At 41.7% G+C, this 17500-nt stretch overlaps 1 protein-coding gene across 1 annotated transcript in view; it reads left to right on the forward strand.

Annotated features, from left to right (window-relative positions):
• plch2a (phospholipase C, eta 2a) overlaps positions 1-17500 on the forward strand; it is a 209168-nt gene that overhangs the window by 175755 nt on the left and 15913 nt on the right. Inside the window, exons 9-16 of the mRNA XM_031876737.1 lie at positions 4805-4986; positions 7468-7575; positions 12194-12349; positions 13628-13726; positions 14473-14573; positions 14857-14945; positions 15658-15840; positions 16702-16809. Coding sequence (XP_031732597.1) covers positions 4805-4986; positions 7468-7575; positions 12194-12349; positions 13628-13726; positions 14473-14573; positions 14857-14945; positions 15658-15840; positions 16702-16809 — 1026 coding nt within the window. The remainder of the gene's footprint in view (positions 1-4804; positions 4987-7467; positions 7576-12193; positions 12350-13627; positions 13727-14472; positions 14574-14856; positions 14946-15657; positions 15841-16701; positions 16810-17500) is intronic.

Raw genomic sequence — 17500 nt, forward strand, 5'->3', positions numbered from 1 at the left:
ATCAGTCTGGAAAAGGTTACAAAGCCATTTCTAAAGCTTTGGGACTCCAGCGAACCACAGTGAGAGCCATTATCCACAAATGGCGAAAACATGGAACAGTGGTGAACCTTCCCAGGAGTGGCCGGCCGACCAAAATTACCCCAAGAGCGCAGCGACGACTCATCCAAGAGGTCACAAAAGACCCCAGAACAACATCCAAAGAACTGCAGGCCTCACTTGCCTCAATTAAGGTCAGTGTTCATGACTCCACCATAAGAAAGAGACTGGGCAAAAATGGCCTGCATGGCAGAGTTCCAAGACGAAAACCACTGCTGAGCAAAAAGAACATAAAGGCTCGTCTCAGTTTTGCCAGAAAACATCTTGATGATCCCCAAGACTTTTGGGAAAATACTCTGTGGACTGACGAGACAAAAGTTGAACTTTTTGGAAGGTGTATGTCCCATTACATCTGGCGTAAAAGTAACACGGCATTTCAGAAAAGGAACATCATACCAACAGTAAAATATGGTGGTGGTAGTGTGATGGTCTGGGGCTGTTTTGCTGCTTCAGGACCTGGAAGACTTGCTGTGGTAAATGGAACCATGAATTCTGCTGTCTACCAAAAAATCCTGAAGGAGAATGTCCGGCCATCTGTTCGTGACCTCAAGCTGAAGCGCACTTGGGTTCTGCAGCAGGACAATGATCCAAAACACACCAGCAAGTCCACCTCTGAATGGCTTAAGAAAAACAAAATGAAGACTTTGGAGTGGCCTAGTCAAAGTCCCGACCTGAATCCGATTGAGATGCTGTGGCATGACCTTAAAAAGGCGGTTCATGCTCGAAAACCCTCCAATGTGGCTGAATTACAACAATTCTGCAAAGATGAGTGGGCCAAAATTCCTCTACAGCGCTGTAAAAGACTCATTGCCAGTTATCGCAAACGCTTGATTGCAGTTGTTGCTGCTAAGGGTGGCCCAACCAGTTATTAGGTTTAGGGGGCAATCACTTTTTCACACAGGGCCATGTAGGTTTGGATTTTTTCCCCCCTTAATAATAAAAACCTTCATTTAAAAACTGCATTTTGTGTTTACTTGTTATATTTGTCTAATATTTAAATTTGTTTGATGATCTGAAACATTTAAGTGTGACAAACATGCAAAAAAATAAGAAATCAGGAAGGGGGCAAACACTTTTTCAGACAACTGTAGTTCATTTAACCATCATCCTCCTGTGGGTCTTACAATGCAGGTAAGGGAGGTGTGGGTGGAGGTTAACGGTTCTCTGCAGCTCCCTAGCTCCGTATCTCTCCTCACCATTGCTGTATTTGAAGATGTGGCCGACACACATTCAAACTCGGCCTTCATTTTGATCTCAGCCACACTCCTGTGAAGTTTTCTGACTGCATCTTGATCTTGATCGACTACAATGCCTATAAAAAGTATTCACCCCCCTTGGATGTTTTCCCCTTTTGTTGTTTTTATACATGAAATCATGGTCAATATAATTTTGCTTTTTTGACAAGAATTTGCAAAAAAAGCTTCTTTCATGTCAAAGTGAAAACAGATTTTTACAAACTAATGTCTAAAAGATTTCCAACTCACTGGACATCCCACAGAGTTCAGTTCAGTCCATCATTAAGAAATGGAAGGAGTATGGCACTTGTTTAAATCTGCTAGAGCTGGCCGTCCTCAAACTGAGTGACCGGGCAAGAAGAAGACTGATGAGGAGAGAACACCAAGACACCTAGGACCACTCTGAAGGAGTTCAAAGCTTCAGTGGCTCAGATGGGAGAGACTGTACATACAGCAACTGTTGCGACGAGCCCGAGCATACAGCAAAAGCTCCACAGAAATGGTTCAAAGACCACAAGGTGAATGTTCTGGAGTGGCCAAGTCAAAGCCCAGACCTCAATACAATCCAGAATTTGTGGCTGGACTTGAAAAGAGCTGTTCACGCCCGATCCCTGAGCAACCTGACAGAGCTTGAGCTGTTTTGAAGAAGAATAGAGAAACATCTTAGTGTCCAGATGTGCCAGGCTGAGTGAGACATATACACACACACTCAGTGCTGTGATTGCAGCCAAAGGTGCATTTACTAAATACTGACCTGAAGGGGGTGAATACTTATGCAATCATTTACTTTACCTTATATATTTTTAATTAATTGACATTATTGTGTAAAAATCAGTTTTCACTTTGATGTTAAAGAGTTTTTTTTTTTCATGTATAAAAGCAACAAAAGGGTGAAACATTCAAGGGGGGTGAATACTTTTTCTAGGCATTGTAAGAAGTGGACATAGTCATCGTGGCGTCAACCGTTAGTTTGTGGACTGCAGTTTTTAAACCTCGAGTTCGGTGATTTCGCTGTCGCCATCTTGGATTAGGGCCGTCTCCGTGTAGTTTTTTCTCGCAACCAAAGAACGGCAGTTATTTGGGATGCGGAGGAGTGATGTAGAGATGCCGTATTCGTCTCTGGTAGTGACAACTACCTGTCAATCACAGTGTAGCCCCGCCCTAAAGCACACCCTGTTTGACTCTGAATGGACCATCATTTACTAAATGAACATCATGCTGTATTGAAGAAGACTTGAAACTAGAGATTGAGATCAAAAACTCATGTTCACAATGTTTACTGAGGTAATAAATCAAGAGAGAAGTAGAGTCATTTTCTCATAGCCTCAAACAAAAAGGCACATGTTCACTTACATGGTCAGGTCATGAAGTGTTTGTCCTAGACTCTTGTTGGAGGCATCATTGGTCTCAGCAGAGAGTTCCCTTTTCATTGGTGAGTTAATCCTGCCTCCCATACTTAAGCCCCGCCCCTTATAAAAACTAATTAATATTTTCTTGCAGTGAGAAGTGAAAGCACACACCACCCTACCCTCCCCCTCCACACAGAATCTGCATCAGAAGGTGATAATCTCATCCACATGCAGCGTCTGGAGGATGCAGAGAAAAATCTCTATTTTTAGATTCCCTCTCAAGTAAAATGAAGGAGCAACGCTCGCTTTTTTGCCTGTTCATCCTCCCTGTGTATTTTTATGAAAACACACTTGTGGACACTATATTCCACAAATAATTGGCTAAAAGGAAACATGGTGAAAGGCTGCATTCAACATCAAAGAAATGATCAGATTTTCCGGGGCGCTGTATAAAAAGTGGGCTGACGGGGACAAAACTGGGACAAGAAGCTCCCGTCTGACCGAGATAGGCCATGGTGACATGTGAATGAGGAGTCTGTGACAGCCGTGGCCAGAGGCTTGTGTTGTCTGTCTGGCCATCCAGTCCATTCTCTCAAATAGGAAATCTCATGCCTCATCGCCTGGAGGGAATTTTCTTCAAATTCTGAACACAGGATGATCGAGGATGAACTCATTAGAATTTGTTGGTTAAAGGTCACTGTGACTCAATATTATATTTTCATCTACAGATAACAGCGCATTCGTGTTGACGTGTTTTTTACAAGTGATACTAGCACTGAAGTGTCATTGTTGGAGCACTGAAGTGTTCTATTGCAGAGGACATTTGAGGTGCTCAACAAGAAGAAGAAGAAGTGGATTATTATTTGCCTCTACACCAAAGACTTGGTCCCGAGATGTTTATTGAGCTAAAGGAACATTTGGATCAACTAGAATAAAAGCTTTAAAGAGTGGCATGCCATCATTTTAGCAGTGAAAGTTTTAGTGTCCTCGCTAGAGAAATACATTTCTCTTAAAAGAGAAATACATTTCTCTTAAAAGAGAAATACATTTCTCTTAAAAGAGAAATGAAATATAAGATTATGGAAGATAAATGGAAAATTAGATCCGACAGAAGCGAGTTCCTACAGGCGTGGCCACTTTAAAAAACGCCTTGGAATAGTGATCGGGTAAGTGTGGAGTAAATGGGATTAAAAATGGATACAAGCAGTTGTTAGGTTCTTACCATAGCTGTGCTATTGGATGAGGAGGGGGAAATAGCTGTTAAAAAAGCAGAGGTTTGGGGTTTGAGACATACTGAAAAACAGGAAGCGGTAAAGTTGTAATGCCCATCCCTTGCTTGATTTGATTGGACCATGTGTGACGTCGACAAGCGGTATGATTCTGTAGGCCTTGCGTGGAAACATTTAGAGAGTATTTTACCTTTTATGGGCGTCTAAGAAACTCGACACAAGAGGGTAGCGCACGCCAGGAGCACCGTGTCATAGGAAAACAATGTTTTTACTGGTCGCAGGTTTCCAGCTGATCGAGGCCACAATGTGTGAATGAAATCGCAGTCTTCCATATTGAAAGATTTTTACATGTCAGTGAGGATATTCATAAAACATCAAAAGGCGAAAAAGGAGCTTGTAACCAACAAGACTAGTCCTCAGAAACTCTGAGGCTACACTTGAGCTAACATGCTTACTACTAAACACAAAGTACAGCTGAAGTCAGGAGGATTCATCTTCTGAGAACCATGCATCAACTTCCATGTGGAGGATGAGCATCATGTTGTCTTTGAATGAAAAATACAAAAATACACTTGCCAAAGTACATTTTAAAATATCCATCGAAGTTTAAGTACATTTTTTTTAAGCCAGTCAATGTCAATTGGGTTCCTTCTTAAGGTATATTTTACCTTTGTTCAAGTAATTTATGTTGTATTGTTTTTCAGCCCTGTGGAATTGTTACATCGTAATTGTACTGCACAGTGCATGTTGTCTGTTCTAATGGTTGAGACAACAAACATAACTTTAATGGTGACTTTGGTGCATTCTAAACTGCTGCAGATTCCCAGAGAAATAAAACCATGTCCTCTTGTCCTTCCTGATCTTACGGCCCCGTAACTCCAATCTGTTGTGTGATTATCTCTCAGCTACCCAGTCATCCTCTCCATCGAGAACCACTGCAGTGTCCCCCAGCAAAAGAAGATGGCCCAGTACCTGACAGAGATCCTGGGGGACAAACTGGAACTATCCAACATCAAAGCCGACGAGTCCGGACGGCTGCCGTCGCCGGCGATTCTCAAGGGCAAGATCCTCGTCAAGGTAGAGTCAGAGTTGAAGCGTAAAGCCTCAGAAACACAATTTGGATGTTTGAAAAGTGACATACTCTCAGGAGCCGGTCCTCGGGCGAATATTTCAGCTCGCCATTTTATCATCTGGAGGTTGAACCTCACAGAGCAGACTTCAAAGGCAGGAGATAGCAGGCTGACTGAAGCGATGTGATTAGAAAGTGTTTGATTACGACATGTTTGGGAGAAGAGAATGAAAAACAAAATGTAGCGTGTTGGACGGAATAAAAAGTGTTTAACTGCAGACTGGCTCGATATAGCTGTGCATGCTGGTCTGTGTTATCACAAAAGCAATATCCTGTGTCCAACTGACCACAGATAATGTTAAAGGCTGCTCAGGAGAAGTTCTTGATAGTCAGCTTCACTTCTTACAAATGTTGCTACGCTCATTTATTTTGCCTTCAATCAATGTAGGTTGCTGTGAGTCATGCGCAGTCTTTTTTGTTAAAGTGTTGGTTGTCCCGTTCCTACAAACGCAGTGGAAACATGTTGATGTGTTGTAGTAGACATCCTTGTTGCAATGTAATGTCACATCTGATGTCACGATCAACAGCACTGCCGGAAACCCTGTAAAGTACCTGCACCTTGCATTTAGTACCGCCTGCTGAAAAGTTCCCACATTTGGTTCCAGGAGCTCGTCCGACTACTCTACTACTAAGATCCTGGGACAAACATTAATGACAAAAAATCTTACATTTTGATTGTGTAGGATTTGGGGAATCCAAAAAGACTCCCGGGCAAGAACGGGCAAACCAAACACTGGTTTTAGAGAGACTCTTTAGCGTTTTTACATTTAAGTGGCAGCTTGAATTTGGTGGCGTGAATCCACCTCAAGGCCGCCGTAGATTCTCCTTCACACTTGGGTTATTCAATTGGTTGCATTCTGAGACCTCATCACTAGATGCCACTAAATCCTGCTCTTTTAAAGCTTTTTATAGATATATAAATATATAGAAGAACCCCCAACTTATTTGGATCCTCCCAATTACGTAAAGGAAAACAATTGTTCTCAGTGTACATAGTTTGCCACCAAATGTACCTTAAAATGACCCCAGAAGTGTTATGTGTTCATTGTGAAAGCTCATAGCTGATGTAAACCATCTGTCCAGGTTGGCGCTGATGTAAACCATAAAGCAAAGTTGGTTTCACATGCGGCGTTAACCAACAGAGGCATGTGGATGAGCGACGGCAGCAGCCCTCTGTTAGCAGGGAAGGGAACAGTGCGAGGTTAATCAGGCTTTATTGATGTCAGATGCCTTCGCTAAAGACAAGGCACCTCGCCAGTACCTCGCACCGTAAGGACTGCTCTGCCAGCTGTTACCTGTGTGTACACTCAGCAGAGTGTTAGCGATGGCACCAATGTGGACGCACTGTGAGGAGCACTGACATGCAGCTTTCCCATTGCTCTGCCGCACTGTGGGTCCCAGGGTCAGACAGTATCAGCCACTAAAACCTTTAAGACGATAGATGATGTCAAGACAACTATAAAGTGTTGAAAAGATTTCCTCGATAGATAAATAGACACTTTGATATACTGAGGTATACCATTGTCTCACCAATAATATGGCATTGAAAACACACAGCCCACACAACAAGCAGAGCAGGGTTGGCAGCGAAATGCACCACATGCTATTGTTTTAATACCCAAAGTCAGATATATGAGACTGAAAACAGCAGCTCACTCCTCATGCACCCTACGCTACTCCCTACGTTACTCCCTGCACTACTCCCTGCACTACACCGTACGCTACTCCCTACGCTACTCCCTGCACTACTCCCTGCACTACACCGTACGCTACTCCCTACGCTACTCCCTGCACTACACCCTACGCTACTCCCTGCACTACACCGTACGCTACTCCCTACACTACTCCCTGCGCTACACCCTACGCTACTCCCTGCGCTACTCCCTGCACTACTCCCTGCACTACACCGTACGCTACTCCCTGCGCTACTCCCTGCACTACTCCCTGCACTACTCCCTGCACTACACCGTACGCTACTCCCTACGCTACTCCCTGCGCTACTCCCTGCGCTACTCCCTGCGCTACTCCCTGCACACTACTCCCTGCACTACTCCCTGCACACTACTCCCTGCACACTACTCCCTGCACACTACTTCGTGCACTACGAAGTTCTAATTGTTTTCCTTTTTCAAACGTGTTTCTGTATTTAGTCTCTGGCTGTGTCTGTTAACAGGAATTGCTCCTTCTCAGGCTAAATTCAATTCGTAATACTTCACTTTTTGTAGTACATTTTTCCATGATTACATGTAGTGTAGTAGAGGGAGACTAAGAGGATGGTCCCTTCCTGGACATAAACTCAGTGATTGCAGCACATGGTCAGTGTCTTATGCCCTGACACCAGGCTTTGCCTCCTCTAACCTCATTTTTAATGTTGCAGCCACTTTTTATTATAATGCGATGTTTTGCTGACTCATTCTTTTCTCCACCAGGGGAAGAAACTACCTTCCAACATTGATGAGAATGCAGAGGAGGGAGACGTTTCGGACGAGGACAGTGCTGATGAGATGGAGGATGACTGCAGGCTGATGAACGGAGATGTATGTACCTTGTTTGGTCTGTTCCTCTACTCTGCCACATGTATGTCTCCTATCTACCAGAGTTACTGGCAGCCTTTGTGCTATTGTCCAGCAGATGAAATGTGAATTGTGCGTGTATTTCCTGTTCTTGACGGTTCATGTTTAAACTGAGATCTGGTGAGTGTTCTTCCTCTACTGTCTTTTAGTGTATCTCCTATATTGCTATCCCTGCTGTTTGCTTCGGTCTCTTTCTTTCTGTGTGGCTATTTGTTCTCATTTCCTGCTCTTCTCTCTTCCTGTTTGTCCCTTCTTCTTCTTTTTCTTCTCTTCAATTGTTGTTCGCTTCTGTCAAAGTGGAAGGTACTGTATACAAAGCTCATCCTCCACCAACTCAGAAACCTCAGCCAGTCATCTGCCATACTCTCCCATCCTTCGTGTGAATGTTTAAAGTAATACTGTAGGCCCAAAGACACTTTGCTATATTGCATCTTGAAGATACTTCACAACTCGTGGTGAATAAAGATTCTTTATCTGGAACCAAACATGCACATCGTTAGTGGTCTTGTAGGTCAGTTATGAGCAGTAAAATAACAATATTCAGCGCCGTTGGTCCCAGAATTTTTGAAAACTTGATAGGCAGCTACATGATGGCCAATGTTTCAAGTGGGATAGTCACATAGACTCAAATACATGGAATTAACTGATGAATGATGAAGATGAACGTCTCATGTAATTGATTGAAAAACAGCCATGGAAGATGAGCAGCTAGATGTTTCAGTTTGAAGGGATCGTTCTGATGTTTTGTGGAGTGGCTGTATAAGCTAAATCTCCATACTCAGTGTATAACTACAATAGGAGAACTAGCACAGGAGCAAAGCAATGTACTGCTGTGGACATATTTCAGACACAAAAAGACAGGAAAGAGAGCACAGATAACAGCTTCAGTTCCTGTCTATAGATATTGTAGGTGTCTAAAGTACGTTCACAGCAGTACATGGCTTTGCACCCGAGCTGGTTCTCCTGTCTCAAGCTCCATCTACTGTAGTAAAACACCCTCATACAACCCCACTACAAAACATCACAACTATCCCTTTCAGTTTGGCTCTGGTTATCGGTGCTGATTATGTGAGAGAACATTCTAACACGGACCAATGTGGTTAACACATCAATGTTGTTGTAATTCTTTGTTTTTTTTATCCTATTGCAACTAATGATGCTTTGATGAGACATCTGTATGGCAGCATGTGTGGGCTTTCTGTTCACTTTACAGAACAGATGCACTCACAGAACTCTTTAAGTACTGAGGCTTCAGGTGTCGTCCAGATTTTTTTCAAAACCAAATATAAAATGTCTTCCCAAATTGTATTTCTGTCTCTGAAACAACCAGATTTCTTACCTGAAAGTTCAAAGTAAGAACTATAATGCACAATGTACTGTGTGGAATCTGATCGGAACAGAGCACTCTGCTCAGATTAAATGTAATGTTTATCAGTTCTATAATAAATATGTAATCCCCCTGCATCATATCCATCTTATCAGACGGACAGCGACGACTGGAACACGTTCGTTAGTAAGAAAATCTCAATATTGTTCCATTTTGACACATCTGCACCGAGTACTTAAACTAAGTCTTCATGGAGCATGTTGCCTGTGGTCTGATCACTGACTGAAGTGGTTTATAGAGACACTCTGCCACCATGTGGCTGAACTGAGCATGCACATATTATTGTCAGCGAGGCATTGAGCGCTGATCTCTGGAAAAGCACATACTTCATCTTTATAATGTGTGTCCCACCTTCATCATTCTCTCTCATGCCCTCACACGTGGAAATTGTTACATTACTAGAAGGTCCATTCATCAACCAGCTAGAGAGGTTCTGCATTATGTCACAATGCATTGCTTCATCTTTGCTTCCTTGTGAAATGTGAGTTCTAGTTGGATCCTGCATGATTTGTTTTTCTTCTTCTGGTCGGACCAGAGTGAGAGATCATCATCCATACTTATCTTCTACAGTGTAGTAGCTCAGATACAGCCAGGCGACTCATTGGTTCACCTAGATTATACAAACGCATCTCTTCTACCTACCTTTGGTGATGTGCAGAATGCAAATAGTTGTGCTTTGATTTGTCCAGCTTTTCAAATCCGTAATTTCCAGTGTGACTGAGGGTTTGGCTCATTTGCTGTATTCTTCACTGTAAATACACTGAAATATTCTGTCCAACTTCAATAATTTGTTTCGTAATCAATTCACCCTTTCATAATTTATTTTCCCAGTTAATCGTTCTGACTCTTAACCATCAGAAAATAGTAAAACATGTCCATCACAATCTCCCAGAGTCCAAAAAGACATCTTAAATCTTTGTATCTTTTTTTTGTTCAAACAGTTCAAAACAGAGAAAAGCAGTAAATTCTCACATTTTGAATAAATAAGATCACAGGGAATGTTTGGCATTATTCATCGATATAAATGATTGATAGATTGTAAAAATGATTGTGCCAAGTAACAGTAAGAATACAAGTATGAGTTCCTCCATAGACTTTCTCACATAATGTTCCACATGAATGATTTTGAGTTCCCCAAACCTACGACCTTATGTCAGTATTATAAGACAGTTTTATCAAATGTAGTTACATACTAAATAAAAAAAAAAAACTTCTTCAGTTGTGGAGCACACAAATTTACGGAAGCCCTGAGAGGCAAGTGAGAAATCAATGCAGGTGAACTAAATCGTTTTCTCTCCTGTGTTTGAATTAAGAACGGGTGAAAATAAAGTTTAACTAGGATGAGCTTTCTTAAGGTGCGTTCACACCAAACGCCAAATCGCATCATTCGTGCCGCGTTCACTGGCCAGGGACTATGGAGCCAAATCCAGGTCAATAGTTTTAATCATTTGAAAAGTTGTGGTCTTGAACATAGAAAAATACAGCAATGTATTCAAAATAAAAATAAGTGAATGAAAAGTTTTTTTGGGTTGAATAAAATTTTGATTCAGTTCTAGAATTTTTTGGAATACATTTAATTTTTTTTGATCAAAACTATTGACCTGGATTTGGCTCCATAGTTGACCATTTGTGGTCATTCGCGTGAATCGCCACATTCGCGCCAAACGCACCAGAGAGGGGGCGTGGCTTATCGCCCTGGAAGCCGTTCGACTGTCCGCCATTTATTTCTGCCATTAACCATGGAAAAAATAACCTATTTCTGCTTAGTACTTGTTGTGGAAGTCCCAGATATCCCGGGAAAATAAACGTCGTCTTGTCTGGGTTCATAACATCATCCGGAGGAGCTCCGTGTATTTCATCGAGCTGTATTCACTGTGTCTAGCAAGCCACACGTCGCTGTTTACTACAGCTGTATGAACACAAAATAAACTGATCTTGCTGTAATTTAACTGCAATAAACGGAGAAAAAGGGACTCCGAAATAACTACGTAATGATGCCGATTTGTAAAAAGTCTGAATTCATGTTTTGTTAGTTCTCTCCGCAAGACGACAAGCAAATCACTTTTAAAATACTTTTCTCAATGGAGCTCGGATGGATCGGTGCTAGGCTATGCTAACATAGTAGCAGCTCCAACAACACTCAAAATAACATCATCTCGGCGTAAATACGGCAGCGTCTATTCATTGTTTGTACCATATGGTTTACACACATAGTTTGGTCCGGTCTCTAAGTGAACACAGACAGCTACAGTATTTGTTTCCTGATTCAACAACGGCAGGACGTCTGTGATGGAGGGGACCATCTCAACGCTGATAGGCTATCACGCCGCAGTCACGCCATCTATTTCGCGGCGCCATCGCAAATTTGCATCACTCCAGTCTCATCGCGCCTGTGCATAGACTTTGTAAGTAATCTACTCGCACAAATAATTCACGCCGCGTTTGGTGTGAACGGACCTTAAGTTCTATGAAACAGGTGGAGAAAAAAAGATTTGACCAGGTGATTAAAATAGTCTCGACAGGATCGTCTTTTAAGTTTTTTTTTTTTTTTTTTTTCATGTGTGAAAACAGTTTTGGCAGGTGAAAAATATCGGACTTAAAGTGTTAATGTTTTCCCTAACGGCAGATTAACACCGGTTAAGGGTGTTTTTAGGTACATTTCCTGCCAAAAGACAGACATGATAGTAATTTTTCATAACTGGCTAACACACAATATATGCAGCTTGTGTTAAGAGCATATTGTGGAATAATAAACTCACCTGAAGAAAACATGAATGCTTTTAGTCCTATTTAGAGCATGTTGTAGTGGTGCACTTCAGCGTCTTGTGTCCAAAATAAGTATTACAACAATATACACAAACAATTATGCTGATATTCACCTGCCAAAAACTTTTTTTCTGTTTCACCTGTTTCTTCACCTGTCACAGATTCAATAGATAAAGTAAGAGCTTAGATAAATGATCTGAGCAAAACATTTTTTCAACCGCCACAATTTTCCACAAATTGATTTACTTGGCAAAACATTTTGCAAAACAATTGAAATCAGTCTGTCACATTTCCAACCTGTAAAATGTCAGAATATATATATATATATATATATATATATATATATAACTCCCAGCAGACAGGAGTTGGCATGTAATCATCATATATCATAATCATAATCCTCTGTGTTACTGTTCCCTCCTCCTCCAGACGTCAGCCAACAGGAAGCAGGTGGAGAACATGGCCAAGAAAAAGCTGGACAACCTGATGAAGGAGTCCAAGATCCGAGACCGAGAGGACCCGGACAGCTTCACCATCGCGGCCCTCCCTCCTGCTGGGAAGCCCGCGGACAAAAGCGGCTCTAAGGTGAGCACGGACCTCCTTCAAATCCCTGAGCTGGAACTGAATATGAATATATTATTTGGATGAAAACGGTTCACACTCTGAACCGATGCAAACAAAATCCAAACTTTTGCACCAATATATACGTAAATATGCATATGAGCCATACTGTTTGATTCAAGCGGCCCCTAGTGGTGAAAAATTCCATTTCGTGCTGTTAAGGAAAAGAAAAACCAACATGGCACATGGAACTTCTATTAGGACTTACCTTACGTTTTGCTGCCTTTCTTTAGTTTCACTTCAAAATTGGTTTTTAGAATTTGATTAATTAATGAATTGAATATTATGTTATTTGGTATTTTGTAACGTGTGAATACAGAAGGAAATGTAGATATTTTTGCCCAGCACGTTTCATCACGTTCTAATGGGGCTGTTTGTGGTGTGAATGTGGAGTCGCTAGAACTGTGGTAGAGCACTGCTGGAAAGAGTGTGGAGCTCTCCCCAGTAAACATGAAATGTTTCTCACCCAATCCGCTCTCTGTCCACTCTCCCAGTCATTTACAACACTCGGCCTATTGGCATGGAAATCCCTCTTTCACACTGAAGTAGAATCTTTCACATGCAATTAGAATCCTTGAGCTTCTTTACACATCTCTACACATATAAACTAGCCCTCCATATTTATCATGAAGAGTTTTGATTTCCTTTTCTGCCTCACTGTCTTTTGAAATGTAGTTTTTGATGACTCTTGTCTATTGTCTTGTTGTTTTTATATGTTGAGTGATGAATCAAAGACGGTGTTCCTCATTTATTTGAATCTAACTGTTGATCAAAGGAAACTACGGAAGCACTGAGGGGCGAGTGAGGAAAAACAATTGAGAGAGTGATGCATGGATCTAAACTGGCTTTCTCCTTCTGCAGCCAGTGAATATGATTCTACCGGCTTTTTCATTTTTGACGGATGTCTAACTGTACACGTGATTTCAATGTGGTGAGGGAATATGTTAATAGAGACCTTCAATTAGGAAAGTTGTCTTTTGGGAGACGAGGTGAGGAAATATAATGTTTTTTAAAATAATGTTTTATGCAGGATCCATTTTCTAAGTAACTTTTTTTTCAACTGTGAAAGCAGTTAAAAAGTTTTGGAGGGTGATATAAATTTTTTATATATATATATATATATATATATATATAATCATACTAAAAAATTCTTACAATAAATGAGTCCACAGGATAGAAATGCAGCACGAACACACAACGTCAGGGTGACGGAGGAAGAACGAATCCGTATTTTTTTTTCAGGGTCAAAGTGAGGACGGGACGGACACAGCGGACGAGGCCAATCCCAGCAGCAACAAGCGTACAGGACGCTCCTTCATGGGGAGCTTCTCTAAACGCAAGGTTGGCCTTTTTATTTCTCCTCTCTTTGCTCTTAGGCTTAAGTCTTACATCTGCCCAATCCTCTATCTGCAAATCACAAGTTGTTTCTCTGTACTTTGCTTTGACGAGAGCAGTGCGAATCACACTTTTTCACTGTGGATGATGTTATTATGTGACGTAGGGGCTTGTTGCATCACCATTGTATCAAACAATAAAATCAGCAAGTTTAATAATAAGTTGAATCGGTCTTCAAACTGTACTTGTGTGCATGCTGGTCATGTGGTCAAACCCCACAATTTCCATGAAGTTACTAAGTACAGGAAGAATGCTGTTTGACTGAAATATGCAAGGACGCAACCACAGCATCCAACAGGATGTGTAAAAATCCAGATAATGATCAGAATACCATAGACAACAAAGTATTTGCATGGTAATTGTACAGGTATTTCATTTCTTTAGAACAAAAAATAGATTTTTTAAATATATTTTGAGAGGCAGTCAATTAATCATTCAAGTAACTTTCAGGTGAAATGATTTTCTGTATTTATTATTATAGTGAACTTTTCTCATTTTGCTGTGTTCGGGACCTTTCTGGGCTTTAACCTCTATAAAGACGTAGCGCCCAGGTGTCAGATCATAAGCACCCATCCAATAGGGAGCTACGAAAATGGCGGAACACAAGGCCGAAAAAATGCCTTAATAGTGAGCTTTTTCCACATCTCTCCAGTGTTCTTTGCTCTCTCACATGTCAACTCTGTCCTCTGCAGAAAAAGACAACCAAGCTGAAGAAGACGTTGAGCTTTGAAGATACAGACACAGACCAAGAGAGTACAAGTAGCACCTCCCGTGCCCCATTGCACCACAGCAAGTATGCAGTACACACACACACACACACCCTCTAATGTTATACCGACACATGAGTGTGTAGTCGTCTTCTACAGATGTAAATTCTAACACTTTTTCATATTATCATATGAATATGATGGACAGATGTTGATACCTACTGAACATTTCAGGATTCAAATGCAACAACAATAAATTACATCATTATGAATCTGTAAATTCTGTCATGATGCATAAGATATAAATATGCTCTGTCATACTTTATTATGTTATAGGCCTGTAACCTTTGACCTTTGTTGACCCTCCAGAAAGAAGAAGACCATGAAGTTATCCAGAGCTCTGTCTGACCTGGTCAAATACACGTGCTCTGTGGGTCTGTATGACGTTGAGGCACAAGGTGAGCAGCTCTGCTAACCTAATAGGGTCAGTGAATATGTGGGTGTGGTAGGGACATGTCCCTACTAATGTCCAGCGATGGACCAAGTGTCTTTTCCAAACATTTTGATTGAAAGTGGAGATAAAAAGAAAAAGGCCCTTTTAACCCTTCAGATCACATCCCTGGTCATATTGTGCACCAATTTACGAATAGCTACACGCTGAGCCCGCCCACCTTTTAGCTGTCCAATGAAATGCGAAGGATTTGATTGAAACCCCTCTTGTAACTGTACGCCGCTCAAATATTCTGTTTCCCTGGGACTTTACACTACAACCTTGTTCTCAGAGAACACAGGCATGCGGGATATGTTTTGAATGTGCAGAGTTTTGAACATGAGCAGAAATCTTGCACCAAAACATATGAGCTATTTAAATCCAGAGGTTTATAAATCAAAGTAAAATAAAAGCATATATCATTGAGTTGACAAAGTGCCACATGCACATTTAGAGAGGGTGATTCAGAAAAGTTCATCAGAATGCCGGAAATGAAGTGTGTGACACTCAAAATGTCCTGCGGGAGGACCCCCCCCCCCCTTTAATCCCCTTTAATCTTGCAGATAGCATATGAATATTCACAAGATACAGGTTTTGAATTGATCAGTTCAGATCTTATTACCTCCCTGTCAGTTGAACCCTCTTATCACCTGAGTCTGTGTTTGTGTCGCCCCCGGCAGCCAGCTGCAGCTGGCAGGTGTCGTCGCTCAGCGAGACCAAAGCCCACCAGGTGATGCAGCAGAAAACAGCGTCCTTCATCCACTTCAACCAGCGGCAGCTCTCCCGCATCTACCCGTCCTCCTACCGTGTGGACTCCTCCAACTTCAACCCCCAGCCCTTCTGGAGCGCCGGCTGCCAGCTTGGTACGAGCTCCACCCGACCCAGCGCTTGCTCCATGTTCCTCTAAATTCGAAGTGGTCAGACGCCATCCGTGCTGCTGTCGCTGTTGTTATTAATGCTGCTTATACATTCTGATTTGTAAAGACTGAACACTCACTTTTCTCTGTGGTGTTTTTCTCCTCCCGCAGCAGCTGCTTGCCAGCACATTAAAGCTGCAGCTTTTATCAGAATAACTTCTTATCGTATTGCTCAAATCATTGCTATACCCTGATGGCAGTACATGAGGGTAATCTGTCAAAAAAATCCGGTTCCTCTGCCTCCTTTTATTACTCCTAGTGATATTTAAAAGATTCCGCTGCGCCCGAAGGACAACGACCAACCAGAGCCGAGGAGACGCAACTGTGAATAACTGGTCGTAAACTCTGATCAAAATGTCAAACGAGGCATCGCTGATAAACAGCATGAAACATTTTGATCCTGCATTGCCCTTTTTCTCTCATCGGATGTTTTCAGAAAAATATTTTAGTTTCTGTTATCTTTAAAATGAGAAAGTTTGCTCCGGTCGGTGGGCGGCGCTTGTTTTTAGCCCGACCGATGTCAACATGGCGGCAGCGTCACGGACTTTCTCATTTTACAGCTAAACAGTTACAGTTATTTGAGGCAGAGCTCACAGGCTTCACCAGCAGTGACTGGCTGCTTCGTCAGAGACTCCTCGGCTCTGATTGGACTATTTTCCTTCAGGTGCAGTGGAACCTTCCAAACGCCGTTAGGAGCGCTAAAAGGAGGCAGAGCAACCACAGTTGTTTTTATGAAAGTGACTTACTGTAGCTTTAAAGTGATTGTCAGGCTGCTGACAATAATGAAGTGAACTGCTTTGATTTCAGTCGCACTCAACTACCAGTCAGAGGGCCGGGTCCTGCAGCTCAACAGAGCCAAATTCTACAGCAATGGCAACTGTGGCTACATCCTCAAGCCTGCGTGCATGTGTGAAGGTCAGCATATAAAATACCTATTCATTCACATCATTTCAGTCAGACACATGGGTTTGTTTTTAACGTAAACCTCAGGATTATAATACATTTGTCTTGAAATCCAGTAGATTTGCCTCCGTATTAATAAGATATCAATACCAATGTGTTGCTATTAGAACCAGAGAAGGGAGTTCCTAAGTAGTTGAAGTTGTGCCAATGTGCATGGAGGAAGGAAACAACTCTTTGCTGTTGTCTTATTAATCATTATTAATGTTGGAACATTAATTTCCACCATATCGCTAGTAGATAGTCAGTTTGCAGCTAATGTAATTTGTAAACTCCATTATTATATTGAAAAGCTGTCTGAATGTACACTGCCGTTCACAGGTTTGGGGTCACTTAGAAATGTCATTGGTTTCCCTGAAAACATACATGAAATGAGTTTAAATAGGAAGAAATGTCATTGACAAAGTTAGAAATAATGATTTTTAATTGAAATAATAAATAAATCAAAGAATCCTCCATTTGCAGCAATTACAGCCTTGCAGACCTGTGGCACTCTAGCTGTCAATTGGTTGTGTTTTGCGTGAACTATTTAATGAAACTGCCAGTCGAGGACCTGTGAGGCGTCTGATTCTCAAACTACACTCTAATGTGTTTGTCCTCCTGCTTAGTTGTGCACCGGGGCCTCCCACTCCTCTTTCTATTCTGG

Source organism: Anarrhichthys ocellatus, unplaced genomic scaffold (assembly GCF_004355925.1).
Source record: "Anarrhichthys ocellatus isolate YVR2014 unplaced genomic scaffold, GSC_Weel_1.0 scaffold114, whole genome shotgun sequence".
Classification (NCBI taxonomy): domain Eukaryota; kingdom Metazoa; phylum Chordata; class Actinopteri; order Perciformes; family Anarhichadidae; genus Anarrhichthys; species Anarrhichthys ocellatus.